This window comes from Macaca thibetana, chromosome 7 (genome assembly GCF_024542745.1).
Source record: "Macaca thibetana thibetana isolate TM-01 chromosome 7, ASM2454274v1, whole genome shotgun sequence".
NCBI lineage: Eukaryota > Metazoa > Chordata > Mammalia > Primates > Cercopithecidae > Macaca > Macaca thibetana.
Window position 1 is genome coordinate 5,675,568 of NC_065584.1, and position 23,136 is coordinate 5,698,703.

At 43.9% G+C, this 23,136-nt stretch overlaps 1 protein-coding gene across 11 annotated transcripts in view; it reads right to left on the reverse strand.

Moving 5' to 3' along the window:
- Positions 1 to 23,136, reverse strand: part of PPP2R5C (protein phosphatase 2 regulatory subunit B'gamma) — a 167,621-nt gene that overhangs the window by 66,189 nt on the left and 78,296 nt on the right. For all 11 annotated transcript variants that reach the window (XM_050796721.1, XM_050796719.1, XM_050796722.1 and 8 more), the window contains one exon: positions 5,141 to 5,340. In XM_050796721.1, the coding sequence (XP_050652678.1) occupies positions 5,141 to 5,340 (200 nt within the window). The remainder of the gene's footprint in view (positions 1 to 5,140; positions 5,341 to 23,136) is intronic.

Genomic DNA, 23,136 nt, shown 5'->3' on the forward strand with positions numbered 1-23,136 from the left:
AAATTTCTGGCTGGGTGTGATAGTTCATGCCTATAATCCCAGCACTTTGGGAGGCCGAGGCGGGTGGATTGCTTGAGCACAGGAGTTCGAGACCAGCCTGGCCAATAGAGTGGAGACCCTGCGTCTACAAAAAAATAAAAAAATCAGCTGGGTATGGTGGTGCATGCCTCTGGTCCCAGCGACTTAGGAGGCTGAGGTGGCAGGATCACTCACGCCCAGGAGGTCGAGGCTGCAGCGAGCTATGACTACGCCAGTGTACTCTGCCGGGGCGACAGAGCAAGACTGCATCTCTAAAAACAAAATGAAACAAAATTTCCCTAGAAAGCTCAAATTTTATCACTGACAACAAATGCTGTCAGTTATTTTCCTTAAAGTGACTTTCTCATTTTGCTTCTTTTTTCAGAAGATGCCCGCCAAATATTCAAAGTCTGAATAACTGGTCTGTCTGCCAGTTTTCAGGTAAAAACGGTGTTCCATGAAAACAGCAGCAAGTTTGGCCGACAGCGCCACTGCACAAGAGCTTTCCCTCCTGACTATTGCACCAGCAGCAGAAAAGTTTTATGAAAACTTCACATTTCATCATAGAGTCCTAAGGCCATGTGTGCACAAGGGTCATGAAATAATAAAATTAATCTATTCTATTGCTTCATTCAGGCCACTAAGTGAAACTGGCAGTTTTTGTTTCTACTGGGTGTGTGGTTGTCAGCTTGGTGCCACCCCTGTGCTTCTTGCTAAGGTGCCAGATGTTGTACCTACTACTGCCTCTGCACCATCGGTGCAGATTTCAACAGGGTGAAAAAGTCAATGAAAGTCTTAGCAGTATGATGGAAATAGTTCTAACATCACAGACCCTCTGAAAGGCTCTCGAGGAGACCAGGTATCTCTGATCCCCTGATGTGGATGAGAACCCTGATTTAGAAGATAAGAGACTCTACATTTCCTAATCTGGGGTCTACTGTAGGCTCTAGGAGGCTTGCACCCTCTGAAATCATGTAAAAACTGCTAGATATGTCAATTTTTCAGATTTTGAAAGGGTGCAACCCCTAACCTTAACTCTTTAGTTACTGTTAACAAAGCAGCTTTACTTTTACGACACTGAGTTTTTAAAAAGCTATAATTAGTTTTGCTACTGGTGTTTTGACTATCAGAAGAAGGTCCATGCCCGAGAAACAGATTAACTAGATAATTTAATTGAAAAAAACAGGTGGCTGATTATATTTAAACACGGCTGAAATTAATGATGGAGCTGGTATAACTTAGACCTGGGAAACTGCACGCCAGGAGCTGGCTCCCCTAGGAATTGCTTCTCACCACCCGCATCTCTCTGAACCCAATAAGCTTTTTTATCTGGAAAAGAAAAGGGTCAAGCTAGATGATCAGTATGTTTCCATTAATTTCTAGCTCTAAAGTCTATGATGTATAAAAATACACAACACACAAGGAGCTGCTCAGCATAACTGGCTGTCGGGAAACACACATCAAAACCACAATGAGGTGCACTTCATACCCACTAGGACGGCTGCAATAAAACAGATCATATCAAGTGTTGAGGAGATGGAGAAACTGGAACGCCGGTACACTGCTGATACGAACGTAAAACGGTGCAGCCACTGTGAAAACGGTCTGGTAGTTCTTCAAAATGTTCAAGTTACCACATGACCCAGCAACTCTGCTCCTAGGTATATGCCCAAGAGATATGAAAACACACGTTCATACAAAAGCTTGTGTATCAGTGTTCACACAGCAGTCATTCATAACAGCCCCCAAATGGAAATAATACGGCGTCCATCAACAGATACATGGATAAATAAAATGTCGTGTATCTGTACAACGGAATATTACGGGGCAATAAAAAGGAATGAGGTACTGGCATGTGGATGGACCTTGAAAACATTATGCTAAGTGAAGGAAGGCCGACACCAAAGGGTACATATTCTGTAATTCCACTTATATGAAATGTCCACAACAGGCAAATCCATAGAGACAAAAAGTCAATCAGTGGTTGCTCAGGGCTAGGGGCGGGTGAGGGAGGAGGGAACAATGGCAGTGACTATTAATGAGTGCAGGATTTCTTTTGGAGGGGATGAAACAGTTCTAAAACCAGATGTGAAAATGGCTGTACAATCCCATACTCATATTAAAAATCACTGACTCACACACTTTAAATGGGTGAATTCTAAGCTATGTGAATAATGTATCAGTAGATCTGTTAAAAAAAAACAACACATCTAGCAGTCCAGTCTAATAAGCAGGATACTTAAAAGTAGCAGCATTAGGAGTACAACTATAAAGCTTTGGATTTTTCAAAAAAAGTGGAAATTAATGTCTCTAAAAATATTATGACCAAAATATACACACTCCCACCCCCAACAAGAAACAAACAGAACAACAGGCATGGCTAAAGGCTGCTTAAGTGTTGAGCACACAGGGGCTCTAAGCTGCAGAGCTTCTCACCAGACGTGAACCACAAAGAGGCCCAGGCTTTTGCCACCTGCCACACCAGGCCCAGGCACTGCTTGGGACAGACGCCTTGTACAGGCTGCTTAAATTCTTGACAAGAGGGTCACAAACCACGGCCAGGCACCACCCCACCACCTGTGTTCTTCCTTCTTTCACTATACTTCTCATCAACTCTGCTGAACTTAGAGCAGAAAGGAAAGGAAATGAACTGTCCCCTGCTCTCACAGTGACCACAGAAAAGCATCTCATGTGCCTCCATCTTCACGGGACGGTCTAATTCATCACCAAGTTTCCACTCCGTGCCTTCTTCCCGCCCACGTGGGCAGAAGGCAGAAATCACATTCCCAGTCTTGCAACTCTGTTTCACCTGGATGACTTTTATTCACGGCATTACTGCAATCTAACATGATATATTATTGGTTGGCTTATTTTATGGTTGTCTCCCACATGAAAATGAAAGCTTTAGGAGGGCAGAAGTCTTGTTCGCCATTCTATTTCCTCACCCCAAAACGTGTCTGGCCCACGGTGGATGCTCAGTCAGTGTCTGCTTACTGCTTAGGGAGCCCGGGGCTGACAACACTCTGCAGTCTGGCGTGAGGTTCGGGTGGGAAACAAGTTAAGACAGCAGGAGGAGAATCAAGTTAGGAAACAATTATAACAGGGAGAGGAGAGGCAATGACGACTTCATCTATAAAAACAGCCTCAAGGGCTTTTAAGTATCCTAAGTGGTGCCAGTAACTCACACTGCTGCTGTGAAATATAGAGGAGAGGCAGTGGGGAGCACACCTGGTTCAAGGGCAGGCATTTGACCTGAACCAGGCCAACAGGAGCCTTGTCATTCTTTGTAGACTCTTTCCTCTTAGGTTAAAGAGTGGGAATCAGAGACTTTCTCAAACACAGGAAAATCTTCCACACACGTAAACGTAATATAGAATTTATATACTTATAAATCTAACATATAATACAATAAAATGAATACATAATAAGGAAGCATTAAGCAACAGGGGGAAATGAAATATTCAATACATGATGTAGGGAGAAATAATTTTTCAATAATTTTAGAAGAAAATAAATTTAAGAGAAAATGAAGTTCTACCCTAACCCACATCATAAAAAAAAGACAAAACAAAACTGGAATGTCCTAACACAAAGAAATGATAAACGCTTGAGGTGATGGAAACCCCAATTACCTTGATTTGATCATTACAGATTCTATGCTTCCATCTAAATATCACACGCTCCATAAATATGTACAACTATTACATATCCATACTTAAAGAAAAATGATTATAAAATGCAATGTGCAAAACAAAATTATGAAAGTAATAGGAGAAAATATTAGAGATTTTTATGATTCTGGGGCTAGAGTTGGCTTCCAAAGTAATTGAGAGTTAAAATTAATGAAAGAAAAAGAAAGAAAAAAAGCTATTCCTCAAGTGTCATTAGTCTGAACAGGTAAGGTTTTAGGGTTTATATTCTCTGCTCAGTTTATGCCTATAACTATTCTTCAGGCACAAGTCTGGGACAGGAACCCGCATGGCTTTTGCAGTCCTTAGGCCGACTACACAGTAGCCATGCCAGTGAATTCTGAACGTTAAGAGTTAACAACAAGTTAAAACAATCAAGTTGATCTCAGCCTCTGACACAGTAGACTGAACTACAACAAAGAACATTACTTTTATCTTTTTCCGAAGCAAACGTACTAAAGAAGGAAATAAAAGTATTTTAGGTCAAGAAGTCTAGTCAATTCTGAAATATATAGCTTTGGAAAAAAAAATTCGGTAACTTAACAAAGAGCTCAATGAAAATTGGATCTAACATTTTACACTAAGCCACAATGACTCCCTAATAACTGTGTGTGTGTGGCACTAGTTTCAAAGGCAGATAAAATATCAACACTTCAAGAAAACTCAACAGAAAACTGGATTTCAGTGTCAAACAGCAAATTTTGGTAATGGCACTGAATTAAGTGTTTCCAGGTGGTACTGACTGAGGAATGGGCTGTAAAGTATGACACTTCAGAGGACTGAGATCTGGGGGCTGAAAAAAACCAACAGGGAACTAACTGCAGGATGATAAGACTATCTCAGCCAGTCAGGACATACTGTCATTGATAGAGGAATGACAGAGGAAGCATTGATAGAGGAAGGCCTTCCCAGCCAATCAGCATGGGCTGTCCTGATCCCAGCACTGACAGGCGGAGGCCTTCTCAGCCAATAAGTATGAACTATTCTGACAGCAGTTTGGTTCTGTCAATATTTCAACTCTATCCCATCGTGAGAATTTTCCTGCACATGGATGGACAAAATTTTTACTTCTGAACTATAAAAGGGCACTAGTATATTAATGTTAAATACGTTTTAAAAAAATTTAAAGAGCATAAAATAATACATAGAAATACAAATTCTAACATTTCTACCCCATAGGGTAGTTGTGAGGATTAAATGAGTTAATAAATGCAAAGCACTTAGACTGGTCCCTAGAAGGCAACTGACTTCCCTTACTATTATCATCATTATAATCCAGGATACAAAGAAAATTTTCATTCTTCAAGTACAACTACAAATTCTGGAACAGGAGGATGCTTCTCCTGGGTAGTACTGTGTTAGGCTCAGATGTCTTGCCCTGTCCTGTTTCTAAATCAGAACCGGGACACACTGGTTAACCTGCAATCACTTACCATATGGACTACTTCTGGGTAAATAGGCTCTGTGATCACATTCCGATTATGGGTGATATATTCCACCATTTCACTTAAAGCAGCTCGTTTTACCTCCTTCCACTTTAGGTCACTTAGTGGATCAGAAACAAAGTCAAAGAGGACGCAACACTGACGTAACTTCTGGATAAAAAGCTTCTCTTGATCAGCAGGAGGAACATCTGAAAAGCAGAAAGCAAAAGTGCTTAATGCAAAGTTATTGTGAAACACATTTAAGCTTTCTGCTATTTTTATTTTGGTAGAGGTTCAAGAAAAAAGGAGATGGCGTGGGGTATACAAAGGTTAAATATTCCCTAAAGAAAATAAAAAGAAAAAAACCAACTAGTTGCTGGTCATACTATATGTTTGGTATGATGAAGCTGTTACGCTTTTTAAGTCTTTCAAACCATGTTGAGAGCACTGTTCGAAATAAACTCCATCTACATGTGTTCATTCAACAAGTACTATCTGAGCAGCAATCATCACAGGCACCGTGTTGGGCAACGGAATGAGAGGCAACCAGTAAGGTCCATGTCTGGGGAAAGGGCGTGGACACATTCACACCAGGTGATAGCTGCAGAATTTAGGTTCAGGCAGGGTAAAAAAGACCAGAGGGGGAAGGGTGCCTCCTTCTGTCTGTCTATAGGCTCTCAGCTTACAACATGGGAAGGGCAGGTGGTTGTCCATGCTTGCTAGATGACAGACAGAGCAACTGGCATCAGTCCAAAGATGTAACAGTCCAAACTGATGTTCCTTCCAAACATTCAAAGAGTTAGCACCTTACAGCCCCACCAAGCACATTGCATTTCCCTCACCCTGGTCTACAGTCAAGGCTTATCACACACGATGACTGACGTTAGAAACAGCAGTAACGATAACGATTACTTAGTAAGTGCTTACCTGGGCCAGATATCATCCTAAAAACTTTACACAGATTGACACTTTCTTGTCATTTAATCTTTATAACTGCACAACAGAGATAAAGAAAGAGGTTTAGAAAAATCACTGCAGGGCTGGCAAGTGGATGAAGCTAAATTCAAACCAAGCTCTGAATGACTGTCCAGTATTCTGGGAAGTCTGGAAAACTATCTGCCACTGGGAGTGTGACAGCTTCCCCGGGCTGAAGAGGAGATCAGTGGTGATATTAATAAATGGCACTGACTGATACACATACTGAAATGCGTCAAAGATTTGCAAAATGACTTAGGAGATTTGCATAACTCGGTGAACAAGTATTTTCCAAATGATGAATAAATAGTGTTAACACCATTCCAGAGCAAAAGAGCCATCCAAAGGACAAAGTAGACCACTTGATTTAAAGGAATAAAATTTACAGACAGCTTTCACTGATACGGTTTCAGATTCCACATTACAGATTCCTTTAAGAAACTACCCATGCTAAGTTCTGGTGTAATATCAAAGCAAATGTCCACGACTATCTGAAAAGGCTACTAAAATACTCCTCCCTTCCCGACCACGTTTTTCCAAACTTCCACCAGAGCAATATATGGCAACAGACCAAATGCAGAAGCGGACGGGGGAATCCTTGTCTTAATGTCTCCTATTAAGCCAGACATTACAGAGACTTGCAAAAGTATAAAACTATGCTACTCTTACCACTAAATTAGGTTTTGTTTTGGAAAACATGGGTGTTTTCTTTCTTTCTTTTTGAGACAGAGTCTCGCTCTGTTGCCCAGGCTGGAATGCAGTGGTGTGATCTTGGCTTACTTCAACCTCTGCCTCCTGGGTTCAAAAGATTCTTGTGCCTCAGCCTCCCCAGCAATTGTGACTAAAGATGTGCGCCACCACACCCAGCTAATTTTTGTATTTTTAGTAGAGACGGGGTTTCACCATGTGGGCCAGGCTGGTCTTGAACTCCTGGCCTCAAGTGATCCACTTGCCTCGGCCTCCGAAAGTGCTGGGATTACAGGTGTGAGCCACTGGTCAACGTGGCTAAATCATTAAAAATGTGCTATTTCTGTTAAAATGTAATAGGTTTATTATATTTTAATAAATTAATACATGTTTAAACATTTTTCCAGTTTAATTTCAAATTGGTCAATAGCAATAGCTAAATTCACATAAAGAGTGCTTTTTCGGGTCCTGCATAGTTTTTTAGGAGCACTGGGGCCCTGAGACCCACTGCCTCACGCCAGCCTCGCTCCAGGGAGTGTCCTGGGGGTGGCGGGTTTTCCTGCTTTCCTGCAGCTCCTGCGCTTCCTCTGGTGCTGAGCATTTCCACACTCCTCTTTCCCTTCCCTGCCCCTACTGTCAACTTCCTGTTGAGGTTTCTTCTACAAGGCCTTTCCTTACTGCCTAGGTAAGATGTATGACTCTGAGCAAGTCATTTGGCACTTGTTAGAGCTTTAAACAGCACTCTGCTTAGTACCTCTTACTCCCAACTAGATGCTTTTTGAGGGTAGGTGCCGTGTGATTATGTCTTCTAGTTCTCTATATGCCCAAATGCCCAACATTGAGCCTTGCAAATAACAGGCACACACACAGACTCTCCTGTCTGAGCAGACCCATTCTGTGGGAAGCTACCGCTTCCGTTTCCTACACTGCATTCAGAGACCAGAAGCACACACGCAAGGCCACGGGAGTGGAGTGTACTGCCTGTAGGATCCTAAAACACCACGAGAACAAAAACTTGATTGCTAAACACTCTAAGAACTCAGTGGCTGCGCAACTATTTGAAACGAGTAACCGTCATTACAATGTTCAGGACTCTTCACATTCAGATATCCAAGCCTTTTTCGATGAAAAAGGTTCATTTTTGGAATTACCGCTTTGCTTGCCTTCAATTCCCATCAGTTCTACACCTTTGTATCCTAATTTGCCAGGATTACCTGAAATGAGCTCATGTGTGCTGTCGCGGCCTGTGTATTTGGAGCTGTTTGGCATTCTCACATTCTTGGCACTACGGAGAGCTGAGAGTCCACCATTCCCCCTATGAGCCATGCTATGCACAGCTTGGCTCCTAAGGAGTGGTCAGTTAAGTTCTTCAAGAACATGTCCTCGCCAAATCCTCCTAACAGCAGTCCAAGCCAGTGCCGTTACCCCATCTGGAGGCAAGGACACAGGTACGAGAGCCAGCATAGCTTGCCTAAGGCTGCGCTGCGATGAAGTGGCAGATACAGACACGAGGGCCAAATGTACCCTTTTCAGGGAACTGAAACTCAAAAGGATGTTGGATCATTCAGAGTGGAGTTAAATAACTCATATGCCTTGAAATGCCCTAAAAGCATCCTTCGTTTTATAAACACTGCACAGGAACTGATACTCAGAATAAAGACTAAGTTGTCATCCAAACACAAAAGCAAATTTATTACAATTAAGAAGGAAGAGCAGAGTAACACTGTTTTTAATAAAATTTCTATCCAAAATGTTCTAAAAGGCAAGTGAATTTCAATTATCCTAGGCTTCCAGACAGGGTGTTTCTGTACTATTTTTGCTTATAGACTATAAGCAGATATGCTTGTGATTATAATCTTATGAGCTCTTTTTTTCATTTAAAAAATCTCATTTGACCAATTTTTTTTTTTTTTAAGAATTTTACTGTTTTTTAAAAAAAACCTGTAACAATGAGTTGGGTACAAAAGTAAAAAAATGCATCCTTGGCCCTATCAAATATTTCCGTATTTTTTTTTGAATGCAAGTTAACAACTTCTTTATCAACATATTTAAAAAATCTTATTTTCTGCTGTGTTAACAGGACTGTAGCACTGGGAAATAAAAATGGGTGGAGGTGGTGGAAGAATATGCTTTATACCATTATGCATTCTGATTTTTAACAGTAAAGTGTTATTACAAATGCCTTATACTTGTATAGATCATTTTAGCTTTTCCCATTATTCTAATTAACATGTTATTGTGAATTTGAGACAATTTCCAAATAGTTCAAGATAAATCCTCAATCATACCCAGGAGCAATATACATGGACATACTCATGCAAAACCTGTAGGGGGAGAGGAGAAAAGACCCAGGACATCCAAAACGACAGAAAGAAAGTGGAGATAAGAACGTGCTACTCTGGCTGGGCGTGGTGGCTCATGCCTGTAATCCCAGCACTTTGGGAGGCCGAGGTGGACGGATCATCTGAGGTCAGGAGTTCCAGACTAGCCTAGCCAACATGATGAAACCACATCTCTACTAAAAATACAAAATAATTAGCTGGTGGTGGCAGGTGCCTGTAATCCCAGCTACTTAGGAGGCTGAGACAGGAGAATCGCTTGAACCCAGGAGGCAGAGGTTGCAGTGAGCTGAGATCACACCACTGTATTCCCACCTGGGTGACAGAGCGAGACTCTGTCTCCAAAAAAAAAAAAAAAAAAAAAAGAGAAAAAAAAGAGAAAAAATGTGCTATTCTTTCAAAAACGTATTTACTAAAAGGAAGCCTGTTATTAATCAGTGATAAATAGAGATGCTTAACAAAGGTGTCCTTTAAAGTAGGATGGGAGCACTCCTGTCTAGCTTTCTACATGCCCCTGGCCCCAACAGTCAGGGAGGCACAGGAATTGAATGCATTTCACTGGCCACTGGTCTCCAGAGTGCGGGGTGAGCCTGGGGGTTACTCAAGATTGGGATGTAGAAAGAAAACAGCAGTGTCTATTTATACTTTTTTCTTCTACAAAGAACAAGAAATTACGACATACTAATACTCAATAGACGAATTTGGATGCAGTGGAGGTGTGTGCTGGAGGTTGTTTTTGCTTCCAGGCAAGTGTGGACAGAAGAGTTTGGAGACCACTACTGGGCGGTGAAGGCTTTTGTAAATGAGTCCTAAATGGTGAATGCCACAGTCAGCTTCACTGATGCTGCTAGCAACATGCACCTCAATTACAGAAGGGAGTGAGAGCTGTGACATACATGCTTAGCCACCAAATCACAGACTATGAGGAAGTAAGGCTGAATCACTAAATCGTCACTATGCACCAAGAGGCACCATGTAAACTGCTTGTGGATAGGAAACTGATTGAAAAAAAGAAGCCAAGCTCACATTTACACGACAAGTCTTGGTGGTCAAAAGAAATGCTCCAAGAAACCATAAAGGATCAACTTTCAGCATCGCAGCTGCAGAAAGGCAGCAGAACCAGGACTTTCTGCTGCACAGATGTTGGGGTCTTCCAAATAAACATTACCCCGATGGAGCAAGGAGACACAGCTGCAAAAACCACCAGCCTAGACAGTGACAACTCAAAAGATACCCCAGGAGGTGCAGGCTCATAAGGGTGGGAAGTACTTCCTGGTCACTCAGGTAGTATTCACTAAGCAGCTGACGCAACCAAGTTTCAGACACAGAGACCACAGTGAGATCAGGTCAAGCACCACCCTCAGCTTCCATGTATGTTTTTACTGTTTTAACTAGAGACAGGGTCTCACTACGTTGCCCAGGCTGGAGTACAGTGGTATAATCCTGGCTCACTGCAACCTCGACCTTCCAGGCTCAAGCCATCCTCCTGCCCTCCCTTTGAGTAGCTGGGATACAGGCATGCACCACCACACCCGGCTAAATTTTAAATTGTTTATAGAGACACAATCGCACTGTGTTGGCTAAGGTTGGTCCTGAACTCCTCGGCTCAAGTGATTCTCCTGCCTCAGCCTCCCAAAAATGTTGGGATGACAGGCGTGAGCCGCCACGCCAGCCCCACACGCATTCTTCCATGCACGGTGCTCCCAGGGTCCTGGGGAGGTCTATGCAAGTGGCGAGTCTACAGATAAGAGATCTCCCGCAAAACACAAAGAAGTGCTCAAGCTCTCGGAAAGGCAGGAGCCAACCTTTAGCGACAGTGCCATCTTGTCTTTCAAATATATTTATTCTTAGTACAAAGCGAGTAGGAACAAAGTTGAACTAACAACTTGAGGCAAATTTGGGATTTGTCATTAATATGTACTAAATTCCATTCCCCTCTGTGTCCCAGATGAGGAAACTTAGCAGAGGATGAGTTTCCCCCACCAAGTAAACAAAAGCTCAGCAGTACTATTTTGTTTTTAAAGATAATATTTACATGCCATTTTTTGAAATGACCATTTCTCCATGACTTCTAGTGTCTCCTCTGTCCTAGAGCACGGTCTGTGCAGGCAGGGTTCTCTCTCTTCTTGGCCACTGCCTCATCCTGCACCACCTGGAGTCTCAGTTTCTAGAGCCCTAAAGGACTTAATGTCTAGTTGACTCCTGCGCCTGGTCCTTCCTCATGGTTTCATTGCTTGTGGCCCTTTGTATTTCCCATACAGATCTGGGGAGAACTTAAGAATTTGGCAGGATTGAGTCTTCCAGTGCACGAACATGGACTATTTTGCCAATTACTCAAGTTCTCTTTAAATGTCCCCCAACAAAGTCTTCTAATTTTCTTTCAAAAATGTGCGAAGCATTAATTTTTAGATTTTATTCTTAGGTATTTGCTATGTTTTGATGTCATCATCAATGGTATCTTTAAAAACATTTAATTTTCTAACTGCTGTTGCAATAGAGAAAAAATGGTTTTTGAGTATCCCTTCTATATGTAGCTATCTTGCTCAACTCTCATGCGTTCTGATAACATATCTGTAAATCCCTCTGGTTTTCCTTTCATCTGCAAGTCCCCACACTGTTCATCTCTTTCTTATCTACTGTGCTGACCAGAACCTCTGTGCAACGCTGACAGGAGCAGTGAGAACGGCCCCGTGCACCCATCTCCGACTCAGAGGGCAGCTTTTACTAGCTAACCATTGATTTGATGCTTGCTCTGGCAGCCTGTGGATAACAGTTACCCGAGTAAGAAACTGACCTATGGATTCAATGCTGTCCCAATCCATATCCCAACACACACTTCTGTGGAACTGAATACATGGATTCTAAAACGTATGTGGAAATGCAAGGCGTTAAGACTAACCAAGACACCCCCGAGAAGAACAAAGCTGGAGGACTTGCTGTTCTAGAAATCAAGACTTCCTGTAAAGCTTCACGAATGAAAGCAGCCAGGCTCCGTGCTGTCACACAGGCTTGTGCGTAAATCGACACCTGACTTGTGACAGCAGCAGGCTGCAGACGAGTGAGGAAAAGTCGGCCTTTCAACATGTTGTGTTGGGACAACTAGGTACACAGTGACAAAAAAGAAAGGAAAGAAAAGAACAAAGAAAGAAAGGAAGAAACTGGATCAAATTATATACATATATATTAAAAAAAAAACTGCTGGTGGGTTAGACTTAAATCTGAAAGGCAAAACTCTAATGCTTTTAAAAAATAATATAGAAGAATGTCTTACGTAGGGAAAGAAGTAGAGAAGGACTTCCTTAGACACAAAGCCAGTAATCGTTAAAAGACTGGTTGATCTATATTAAAACTAAACATTTTTCTTCACCAAGACACCCACAAGGATGAAAAGGCAAGTCACAGGATAGAACTATTTGAATACATATAACCCACAGACTCATTCCCAGAATACATAAACATGTCCAATAACTCAGTAAGAAAGCTTCAGAGTACAAACAGAAAAACAGGCAAAAGTCTTAACCAGGTTCTTCACAAAATATATCCAAATGGCTAATCACTATGAAGGGATCGTCAATCTTAATAATAACCAGAGAAATGCAAATTAAAACCACTACTGCGAACACCAAATAGTGCCTCAAGGAGCTGCTTTGTGGCTGGAGCCCGAACACCACCCATGGGCGGGACAGTGCGTTATCAGTGGTGTTGAGGATACACGCAGCTGACAGCCAGGACAGCACTCCTGGCGTGCCACCTCACGACACTCACACACATGTGCATCGCAACCGAGGTAAAAGAATGTCCACAGCACACCGTCCTAACAGCTCAGACTAGAAACAACCAAATGCCCATTAGTGGTGGATTAGGTAAATGCAAATGCAGTCTCTGTAACATTCCAAAGCGATAGAGATGAATGAAATACAGCTATACACAATATGGATACGCCTTACAGAATACTGTTGCATCAAAGGGGCCGATAAGGAGGATTTATTCAGCATAATTCCATTTATAGGTAGAAACAGGCATCCCTAAAACTATAAAAGACTTACGGGGGCTTTTAGGGTGCCCAGCCTGAGTGGTGGTTATGTGGGAATTTGCTTTATAATTATTCACTACATATTTGTTTCATATGCTTCTGTAAGTAAGTTATATTTCAAATACAAAAAGGCTAAAGATACCTGCATATGGCTAAAAAATGAAAATGGAAAGAACCTAGTGAGACGTGAGTCTCTTTGCACACACCCACCCTCTGGCCTCCCTCTCTTTTCCCAACTCCCACTGTTGCCAATCGGGGCACCCCTGGGCTGCTCCAGGGCTGCACTCAGGCACACGATCGTCAGCTGTTTCCTGCGTGGTTTTAGATGCGTCAACACCGACGACCTCTAAACTCACCTGGATCTACCTGAGACTGGAAGACACACTTGCACACACAAAATCTGAACAGTTTTTCTCTTTTTTGTTTTTTGTTTTTTTTTGAGAATGAGTCTCGCTCTGTTGCCCAGGCGGGAGGGCAGGGGCTTGATCTCGGCCCATTGCAACCTCTGCCTCTTGGGTTCAAGCGATTCTCCTACCTCAGCCTCCTGATTAGCTGGAACTCCAGGGGCCCGCCACCACACCTGGCTAATTTTTATATTTTTAGTATAGACAAGGTTTCACCATATTGGTCAAGCTGGTCTCGAACTTCTGACTTTGTGATCCGCCTGCCTCGGCCTCCCAAAGTGCTGGGATTACAGGCGGGAGCCACTGTGCCCGGCCCCCCAACACAGTTTCTAACGTTCCTCTACATAGTGTTTCATGTTGAAGAATTAAAGCTTCAAATTTTTTTTTTAATTGAAAAACTTTCCCAATTAAGATAAGGAGATCTAGGTGATCTCTATTTTTTTTTCTATTTATATGAAGATTCTCTCTTAAAAGAAAGATCAGTAATTACGCTCACAAATGGATAAAATAAAAACTGTGGTACGACGTGTTTATCAGATCTAAAGCATGGGTGGGGAGCAATTGGGATATAAGAACTAAAATCTCAAGGCCAGGCGCGGTGGCTCATGCCTGTAATCCCAGCACTCTGGGAGGCTGAGGCGGGTGGATCACGAAGTCAAGAGATTGAGACCATCCTGGCTAACATGGTGAAACCCCGTCTCTACTAAAGATACAAAAATTAGCTGGGCATGATGGCATGAGCCTGTAGTCCCAGCTACTCGGGAGGCTAAGGCAGGAGAATCGCTTGAACCCAGGAGGCGGAGGTTGCAGTGAGCTGAGATCACGCCACCGCACTTCAGATTGGAGAAAGAGTGAGACTCTGTCTCAAAAAAAAAAAAAAAAAAAAAAAAAAAAACTACAGTCTCAGAGCAGCCCCAACCATGAGGACACAGCCTGCATCACTAGGAAGTCTTTCCCAAACGCATCCCATACATACACGCCAGGCACTGTGCTAGGCATTGACGATATAGAGATACCTTAAAACACAGTATCTGACCTAAAACTACCAGAATATGGGAGGTGATGAATTCTGCTGGGAGATCTGGGGATGAAGGCTCAGGGAGAACAGGAACCACAGCTGAGGAGAGGCTGAAGTTGCTGGGAGGGCACTGAAGGCCGCATTAAACGGGGGGACTGTCTAGAGGCACTCACTTGTCAATCACGGGGGGCCTGAAGTTACAGGAGAGATTAATCAGGCTGCATTCTCCTGGAAAATCAATTTTCCTCAAAAGACAGTACCTTAAAAATGAGGACAATTGATTATATTTTGCATACCCCCCATTAATCATACTGCCTGCTTAATTATACATTTTCCCAGAGGACGACCTTTTGTCTTTTCACCATTTTTATCCTCGGTATCTAAAACTGGCCAGCACATAGTGGGACCACAGATGTTTGCGGAATGAACAGATCCATCTGAGGAAAACAAATTCAGGAAATTTAAATGAGAGGTACTGTAATTTGAAATATATTTATACCAAAGAACACCACCTGTATCAGAGTAGAATGCAACATCTACATAAACTTTTAAGATAAAACTCAGGTCTTCAGAGAAACTGCTCTTAGGCATTTCTCCTCTGTGGAATCTGCAGTCAGAGGTGCCCTGATAGAAACATCTAAAAAGTACTGTGGGAAGAGAGATTCTAACCAGGGGATCTGAAGCAGATGAGTGATCCAACTTGATCTCCTATTTCAGGAGAGACACAGGAGAACTGAAACCAAGAAGCCAGAGGCAGGCAGTTCTCCTTCAGAAGAGAAGGGCCTTAGCTACAGCCCATGAACTCAGCCCTCAGCCCTCTTCTAGGCAATCCCGACTTGCCTTCCTGGGTACAGGCCTGCCAGTCCTCATTTTTGGTAACAAGGATCTCTCACTCTATAAATCCAAGCTTCTACCACTTGAAAGCTCGATAAACATAACAATGAAATGCACACTTCTATATATCTACGAAATGTCAAGACTCACTTCTACCCTGACCCTTAGCACCTAAATAACTTCAAAATTGGGTTAATCTTCTCACACTGTTTGTCACTCAGTTGATGCTTCTGAAATTTACAATAAATCTTTCTTAATTTCAAAGTGCAAGTGTCTTATTTTATCCATTCTAATACATACATTTTCCATATTGTTTCTAAAATCAAGTTACATCTTTCACTTTTTTTTTTGTAATTCTTTAAAAATGGTTTGGGCTACAATTAACAGTGCCTTAGGTGTGATGAGATATAGTATCTTAGCTTCCCTACACATGTGACTCTGCTCAGGTTTCTAAATGGATATCATTTCATTCAAATGAAGCCAATGCCCCGCCTCCCTCCGGGTCTGTCTGTACCACCCAATGTGAAGGAGTTGAAGCAAACTGGCTGTAGAAAGCAGACAGGATTTTAGAAGAGGCCGTGCCCACCCTAAGTGTTCCCCGTTCCAGCGTGTGGCTGCCTGTAGCTAGGTTTGTTTGGCTGGGCTCCATGACAAACCAGGAGAGGCAGTGCACAGCCTTTCCTGTCACCAGGGACGCTGAAACCATCTTTCCACTCTGTGTGGGTAGATTTCGGGCAAAAGGAACAGTGCCGCCAGGTACACTTCATTTGGGTATAAATTTGGTAACGTGGGGCTGGTCTGCAGTTTCTGCACTGACACTCTTATTTACATGTTTGGATAGAGACAACCCGTGGCTCACAATCCACCATGAACGTTCCAATGCTGTGGTTTATCCAGCTTTGTTGTACACATTTACCAAGGTTACATCATCTTTCCTGGAGAGAAAGATCTGCTAACCACAGGACCAAGCTGGGGTTCCCTCCCAAACCTGAGCTGCTCCTACCTTAAGCCCTTTGGGTTTTTCTGATTCGTTTGCCTGGTTTTATTTGCATACGAAGAAAGGGGTAATATTCACTTTCCCCACAACTTTCTACCACCAACCCCATCTTTCCTTTCTCACGAAATTAACAGTATAATTTAATAAGGCAGAGATTTTTCATTTCAAAAAGCAGTGGTTGAAGCCAAATTCTAGTTCATTCATACTTTCTGCCCATGAAGACTGGCAGCCTCTACCAGAGAATAGGTGGGGAAGGGTGGAGTGGAGTGGAGTGGAGTGGAGTGGAGTGGAGTGGAGGGGCGCCCGGATGGAGAGAGGTCAGGCTGAAACGTGGAGTGGAGTAGGGTGGGGTGGAGTGGAGTGGAGTGGAGTGCAGTGAAGTAGAGTGGAGTGCAGTGGAGGGGCGCCCGGATGGAGAGTCAGGCTGAAACGTGGAGTGGAGTAGGGTGGGGTGGGGTGGAGTGGAGTGGAGTGCAGTGGAGTGCAGTGGAGGGGCGCCTGGCTGGAGAGAAGTCAGGCGGAAAGGGGCGAAGGCCAGGAGTGGCTGCTTTCCTCGGAAAAGCTCTTCAGTGAATTTTTCGGTAAAGAGAGTCATGCGGAAGAGCAAACGGACTCCCCCCGGTTCAGACTCCGCTAAATCAGAACATGGTAAACTCATGAAATTATTCTCAGCTTCAGGCTCCTCATCTGTAAAATCTCCTGTGGACACACGCACATTCAGAATGAACCTTCACTCCGGCTGCAGGACAAGAGAAATTCAACGGCGTTAGCTGAACTGGAAGATTCAGCCTTTTTTTTTTTTTTTTTTTTTTTTTTTTAAACAGGGAAAAGTTAAGACAGGTCAAACAAACTCTTAGGGATAAAGATATAAATCCAGCACAGCATTATGTCCTGATACAGGCCATATTTCCCACTTAAGACTCTAGTTCTAGCAAGCCTTGTGGAGAACAGACACTCAGGGCACTGATTAGTAAACGCTCAACACCTTCTGTGGAGCCCGTATCGCTTCACCTTCCACTCACACCAGCACGCCTGGTGAAACGCTGACTATTAACACTATTACTGCACCTGGTGACCAGAAGCTCCAGCAATGCAGTAGCTCATTTACCCAAAGAACAACGGCAGGTACCATCTCAGGAAAAGTAACAGTTCTTAACATTTGACAAGAAGATGTAATAGTATCTTTTCAATTCCATCTTGAAATTGATTCCAGAACCTTCAGTGTGTTTACCAGCAGACAAAGCAGTGTAGGGGTGTGAAAAAGATACACTGAAAATACACACACATTTTTTTCAGTCCCTTTTTATGTTCTCTACTTCCTTTCTCCATGTCTCCGACAGAGGAGGTTCAAGTGCTTCCTTCTAGACACCAACTCTTGCTGAAGCTTGGCTCTTCCTGCAAATGACGTCCAGCCCGGGGATGGCAGCAGGGAGGGTCGGTGCAGGACACAACCAAATGAGCATGTGGCCTGTGTGCCAGGACCTACTGGGCCCTGGGCTGCTCCCGGAGCTCCAGCCTCACAGAGGCAGCCTGGGGATCAGGGCCACAGAGCAACACAGGTACCATGTCACATGCCAGAAACCACAATATCAGGACTGTGTGCATGTACACGTGTGTCCAATCTCTGGGGAGGTGAGACAGAGGGAAACCAGTGCCAGAGCGCTCCGGCCCCTCTCGCAAGCTACCAGCCTCCTCGAACTTGTCACATACCCACCGCTCCACTCTCTAAGATTCGAATTAGTTACCTGGTATTGGTATTAATCTACTTTGTGTTCCAGCCTCCACCTCACCTGCTCATCAACTCAAAAAAAAAAAAAATGATGACCACTTTAAGATGGATGATGATGAAAATGAGTACCAGCTGTCTTTAAGAACAGTCGTAGGGGCTGGCACAAAGGATGAATTGTGCATTGTTGAAGCAGAGGCAATGAATGATGAAGGTAGATATATTAAGGTAACACTGATGGCTTTGAAAACATCGGTACAGCCAAGGGCTTCCCTTGGGCTCTGAAATACCACCACCTGTGGCCTTGTGGGTGAAGTGTGGTTCAGGGCCCGTGCGTATCAATGGATGGCACTTAGTAGCTGGGGAGGAAGATGCAGAGTCAGAGAGACAGGAGGATGTGAAACTCTTCAGAACATCTGGAAAGCGATCCCGCCTGGAGGTGGTAGCAAGGTTCCGCAGAAAAAAGTAAAATTGGCTGCTGCTGAAGATGATGATGACGAAGATGAGAAGGAAACTGAGGACAAATCTCCAGTGAAGAAATCTATACGAGACACTCTAGTCAATCATGCACAAAAATCAAACCAGAATGGAAAAGACTCCAAGTCACCAATGTCAAGAAAAGGTCAAGAACCCTTCAAAAAATAGGAAAATACGTCTAAACACCAGAAGAACCTAGTTCTGCAGAAGACATTAAAGCAAAAAATGCAGCCAAGTATAGCAAAAGGTGGTTCTCTTTCAAAGTGGAAGCCAAGATAATCAATTATGTGAATGGCTTCTGGATGACTGACTGGGGGCTATTGAAGATCTCTGGCAGGGCAGGAAGTCTCTTTAAGAAAATAAACAGTTAAAAATTTTCCATCTTATTTCCTATCTCTAACAGTTGATATGTGGCAGTCCTTTTCATAATGCAGAATGAGAACCTTCCCTACCGTGTTTGATAAATGCTGTCCAGGTTCCATTATCAAGAATATATTGTCCAAAATGCCCATTTGTTTTAGACAGGGTCTTGCTCTGTCACCCAGACAGGAGTGCAGTGGTGTGATCACAGCTCACTGTAGCCTCAACTTCCTGGGCTCAAGCGATCCTCCCACCCCAGCCTTCCAAGTAGTTAGAACCACGGGCACATGCCACCACTCCCAGCTAATCTTTTTATTTGTTTTCGTAGAAGACAGAGTCTTGCTATGTTGCTCAGGTTGGTCTTGAACTCCTGGGCTCAATCGATCTTTCCATTCTGGCCTACCAAAGTGCCAGGATTACAGGGGTGAGCCACCACGCCCAGCCCAAAATGCCTGTTTAGTTATTAAAGACGGAACTCCACTCTCTGCTTGGTTTTAAGTACATATGGAATGTTATGACAGGACATAGTAGTAGCAGTGATCAGACATGGAAATGGTGGGGAGATTAAAAAAAAATGCGAAATAAAACTCACTATTTTAATAAAGTAAGAAAAAAGAAAAAAGACACATCACTCCCATCCATGCCCTCCCGAGCTAAGGCTGGTCTACCCATGCCAGGTATGAGCAGGCACCACAGCCACGCTGCTATCAGGGGACTGACCGCACCTGGGGAGGGCTGGACACAGATCCGTGATCTGGAGGATGATTCGGAGATAGAAGATAAGCAGGCACCCCTCGGGTGGTGACTGTCGGTGACACGCAGCTCCCCAGGACAGTACCCTCATGCCTGTCACCAGCACACCTGGGTGGGGACCCTGAGGAGTGCACGCAGAGCACCCCGGTCGGGGCCGAACCCTAGCTTGCTCCTCACACCCCTTTCCCCAGGATGCTCAGTGGCCGCTCACCAGCGGGAAAGCAAACCAACAAGCAGAGTAGCCACTGAGAGCCCACGGGCGCTCCCGCCCTCTCCTCCTGTTTCAATGGGGACTTGAGGGGGCAGGCTGCACCTGGAAACCTTGGCTTTCGACTGCTTTCTCAAAGGGTCCATCGAATCACACTCCCTAAGTAACATGACTGTAATACAGCTGGCAGGTTATTCAAGAGGCTCACCAGCTAAAAGGTTCATTTTTCCACTGGAGAAGAATATGTCACCTAAAGATTTGATATGTTTATTATTCATGGAAACGAGGAACATTCTAGCGTTCGGGTAAGTGTTGAAAGACAGTGGACCCTTTTCTACCCATACGTCTGTGCTGCCACTGAATTCGTTTTCTTGACACAGCAGGGTTTGGTGTGGGGAACCTGCAGGTATAAGGAGGGCTCTGGGGGACCTCCACGAGCTGGACTCTTCAGAGCAGCCGCGAGAGGCGGCACTAGAAATCGGGTGCCAAGCAGCTCCATGGGGAGCTGAGAGCTCAGTGGTCTCTGAAGGAGGAGGTGCTCCCTGCCTTCCAGACTAAGCCTGGGTGGCCTGTGAGGGACTGCATGACTCCAGCCTCCTGGCTGTCCACCTGGCCCTGGAGCCCTGCTCCCTGACCTGGCCTCACTGCCCCAGTTGGCCTCAAAGGGCCCCCTTTGACAGGTGCTTCCCTCCCCTGCCTCCCAGAAGCATGGGCGATCCTCTGCCTTACTCTCTACGGCTTTTCGTGTCTGCGGCTGGAAGGTTTCATTTCAAAAAGAACACCACAGTGACCGTGGGCAACCCCCTTCCCTCGCCCCACCTCCTCAGGTGAGGACTGACCACTCAGCAGGGAGCCTGCTGTCCGGAGGCAGAGTGAAAGTGTCTGTCTGGACATGGAACGAGCCGGCCCCATGTCTTTCAATGTGGAAGCCCGGTTTGGTGATCTGAGAGGTGGTGGCATTTGGGGAAACCTCCACAGGCCGTCCTCTAGATTCTACTTTTCTACATCCAGTACTTCCTAAGATTTGCTCTTTATGGTCCAAGTTTTATAGCTAACCTAAAAACTTAACATTCATGGCCATTACTAGGCACAGTTGCCCCCTTCATTTCTAATTTGGAATCCTTCATTTAGCAAGTATCTGGAAAGCCTCGAAGACAGGAAGCAGCAGTAAAACAAAGGTGTTAAGAACTCGGGCAGAAAACCGAAACCTGTGGGTTGGAATCCCAGCTCCATCTCTGACTACCTTAGTGACCCTGGGCAGAAAATGATCTCTTTGGGCCTCAGTTTTCTCAACTAGAAAATGGGAATAATTGTCTTTACTGGGGTTGATGCGAATTAAGAGATGTACAGTGCTTAGAAAAATCCCTGAAATATAGCGTGTCCTCAATAAATGTTGCTTTTGTTTTTTGTTAATCATGTATCAAGTGACTTACTAGCATCTATAACTCAATCTTATTACCGTCCCGATGGTAACGGAAACAACTAACGGAAGCAACATTTTCACCCTCTCCAGGCATGTCCGAGCAGGCCTCGAATGCACTGCACTCAGCAACTAAATTTGTACCAAATGAAAGGCGGAATCTCAATTTGACAATGTCTGGTTCTGCATAACACAATTATGCATATGCCCTGATAAACAGCACAGCAATAGTGCTTTGCTGTTCTTGATCCCGTAACAGGGCAGTGCAATAGGAACTACTTAAATGTTGGCTGAAAGAGGCTGAATGAACCCCAGATCCGATTATTACAGATGTACCCACTAGGTCATGGGGGAGCCAGTCCGTTTGGTGAGTTCACAGACATCTTAGTATTATCAATCTGTGGCATAACTAGATTTGAATGGAAAAATATCCTTAAAGTTTGATGGTTATAAAAGACCGGTGGAGTGGAGCTTTTTTTTTTTTTTTGGTGAGGCAGAGCAGGTGTTGCTGGAAGCTCACATGGGTAAGAGGATAAAAACCAGAAAGTAGCAAGCAGACGAAAAAGGCAAGAGACACTGCTATTAACCAGCTGCGAACAGTTGCTTGACCTTTTTGGGCCTCAGTTTCCACATCTGAAAAATGAGGTTCTTTCTGGTTCTTTTGAGACTATGAGAGAAAGTTTCTTTCAGGAACTTGAGTGCCAGCAGCAAATCCCACAGAGGGCAAAAAACGAAAATACAACAGGGTCTCTAAACAGGAAAAGAGAAGAGAATAATGTGATATATGTTTTTTACTCCAGGAAAATAACGTACAAGGTGGGCACTACAAGAAGGACCATATAAAAACCTATAAATGAAATCTTTCACTCTGTGTATAGGTGACCATTGGTCTTTACAGGAAACAACTGAGTATTTGATGGCTAATGTGATATGTAAACATGTGTAACTTATTTTGAAGAATTTTCTTTTCAGAAAAATAATACATGCTCACTATAAAATAGAAAAAAAAAAAAATCCAAACAACACAGGAAAGGCCAACCCAGAGAGAACACTGTGGACGTCCCCGGGTGCGTGCAGACGAGTGCACCACTGGCAGCCAGGCTTCATGGGCTCCTCTGTTCACTACCCACACCCCGGGTCCACGATGTCTCACACGCCAACAAATAGGTAATGTCATCGTCACCTGTTTTGAAATTTCACTTGACATGTGTGCCACGATTCAATAAATCAAGTCGGGCTTCTCATGGTGTTCTTTAAAAAATATTACATCACAAATAACGCTTTGCTTTATGATTACAGATGTAGGATGGAATACATTTATCTGAGTCTACTCTCTTCTAAAACCCACTAAAAAGACAGGGAATTTTGTAAAGAGTTTACACTTTCCAGGATGTGGGATCACGGGGCCGGAGGGCAGGCAGGGAGGCAGCCAGGTGCGCACTGATGAAGCCTTACCAGCTCAGGTCAGGGTGTCCACAGGTGCCCGTGGAGTAGGGACACAGATGGGCAAGAAGAGGACTGGCAGGAAGTCCTTGCAGGCTGTTCTCACAGGCCCTGTGCCACCTGTGATCACATAACTTGACTCTGGAAATGAGTGTTCTTTTTTTTTTTTTTTTTTTGAGACAGAGTCTTGCTCCGTCGCCTAGGCTGGAGTGCAGTGGGGCGATCTTGGCTTACTGCAACATCCGCCTCCCGGGTTCAAGCAATTCTCCTGCCTCAGTCTCCTGAGTAGCTGGATCACAGGTACATGCCACCACGCCCAGTTAATTTTTTG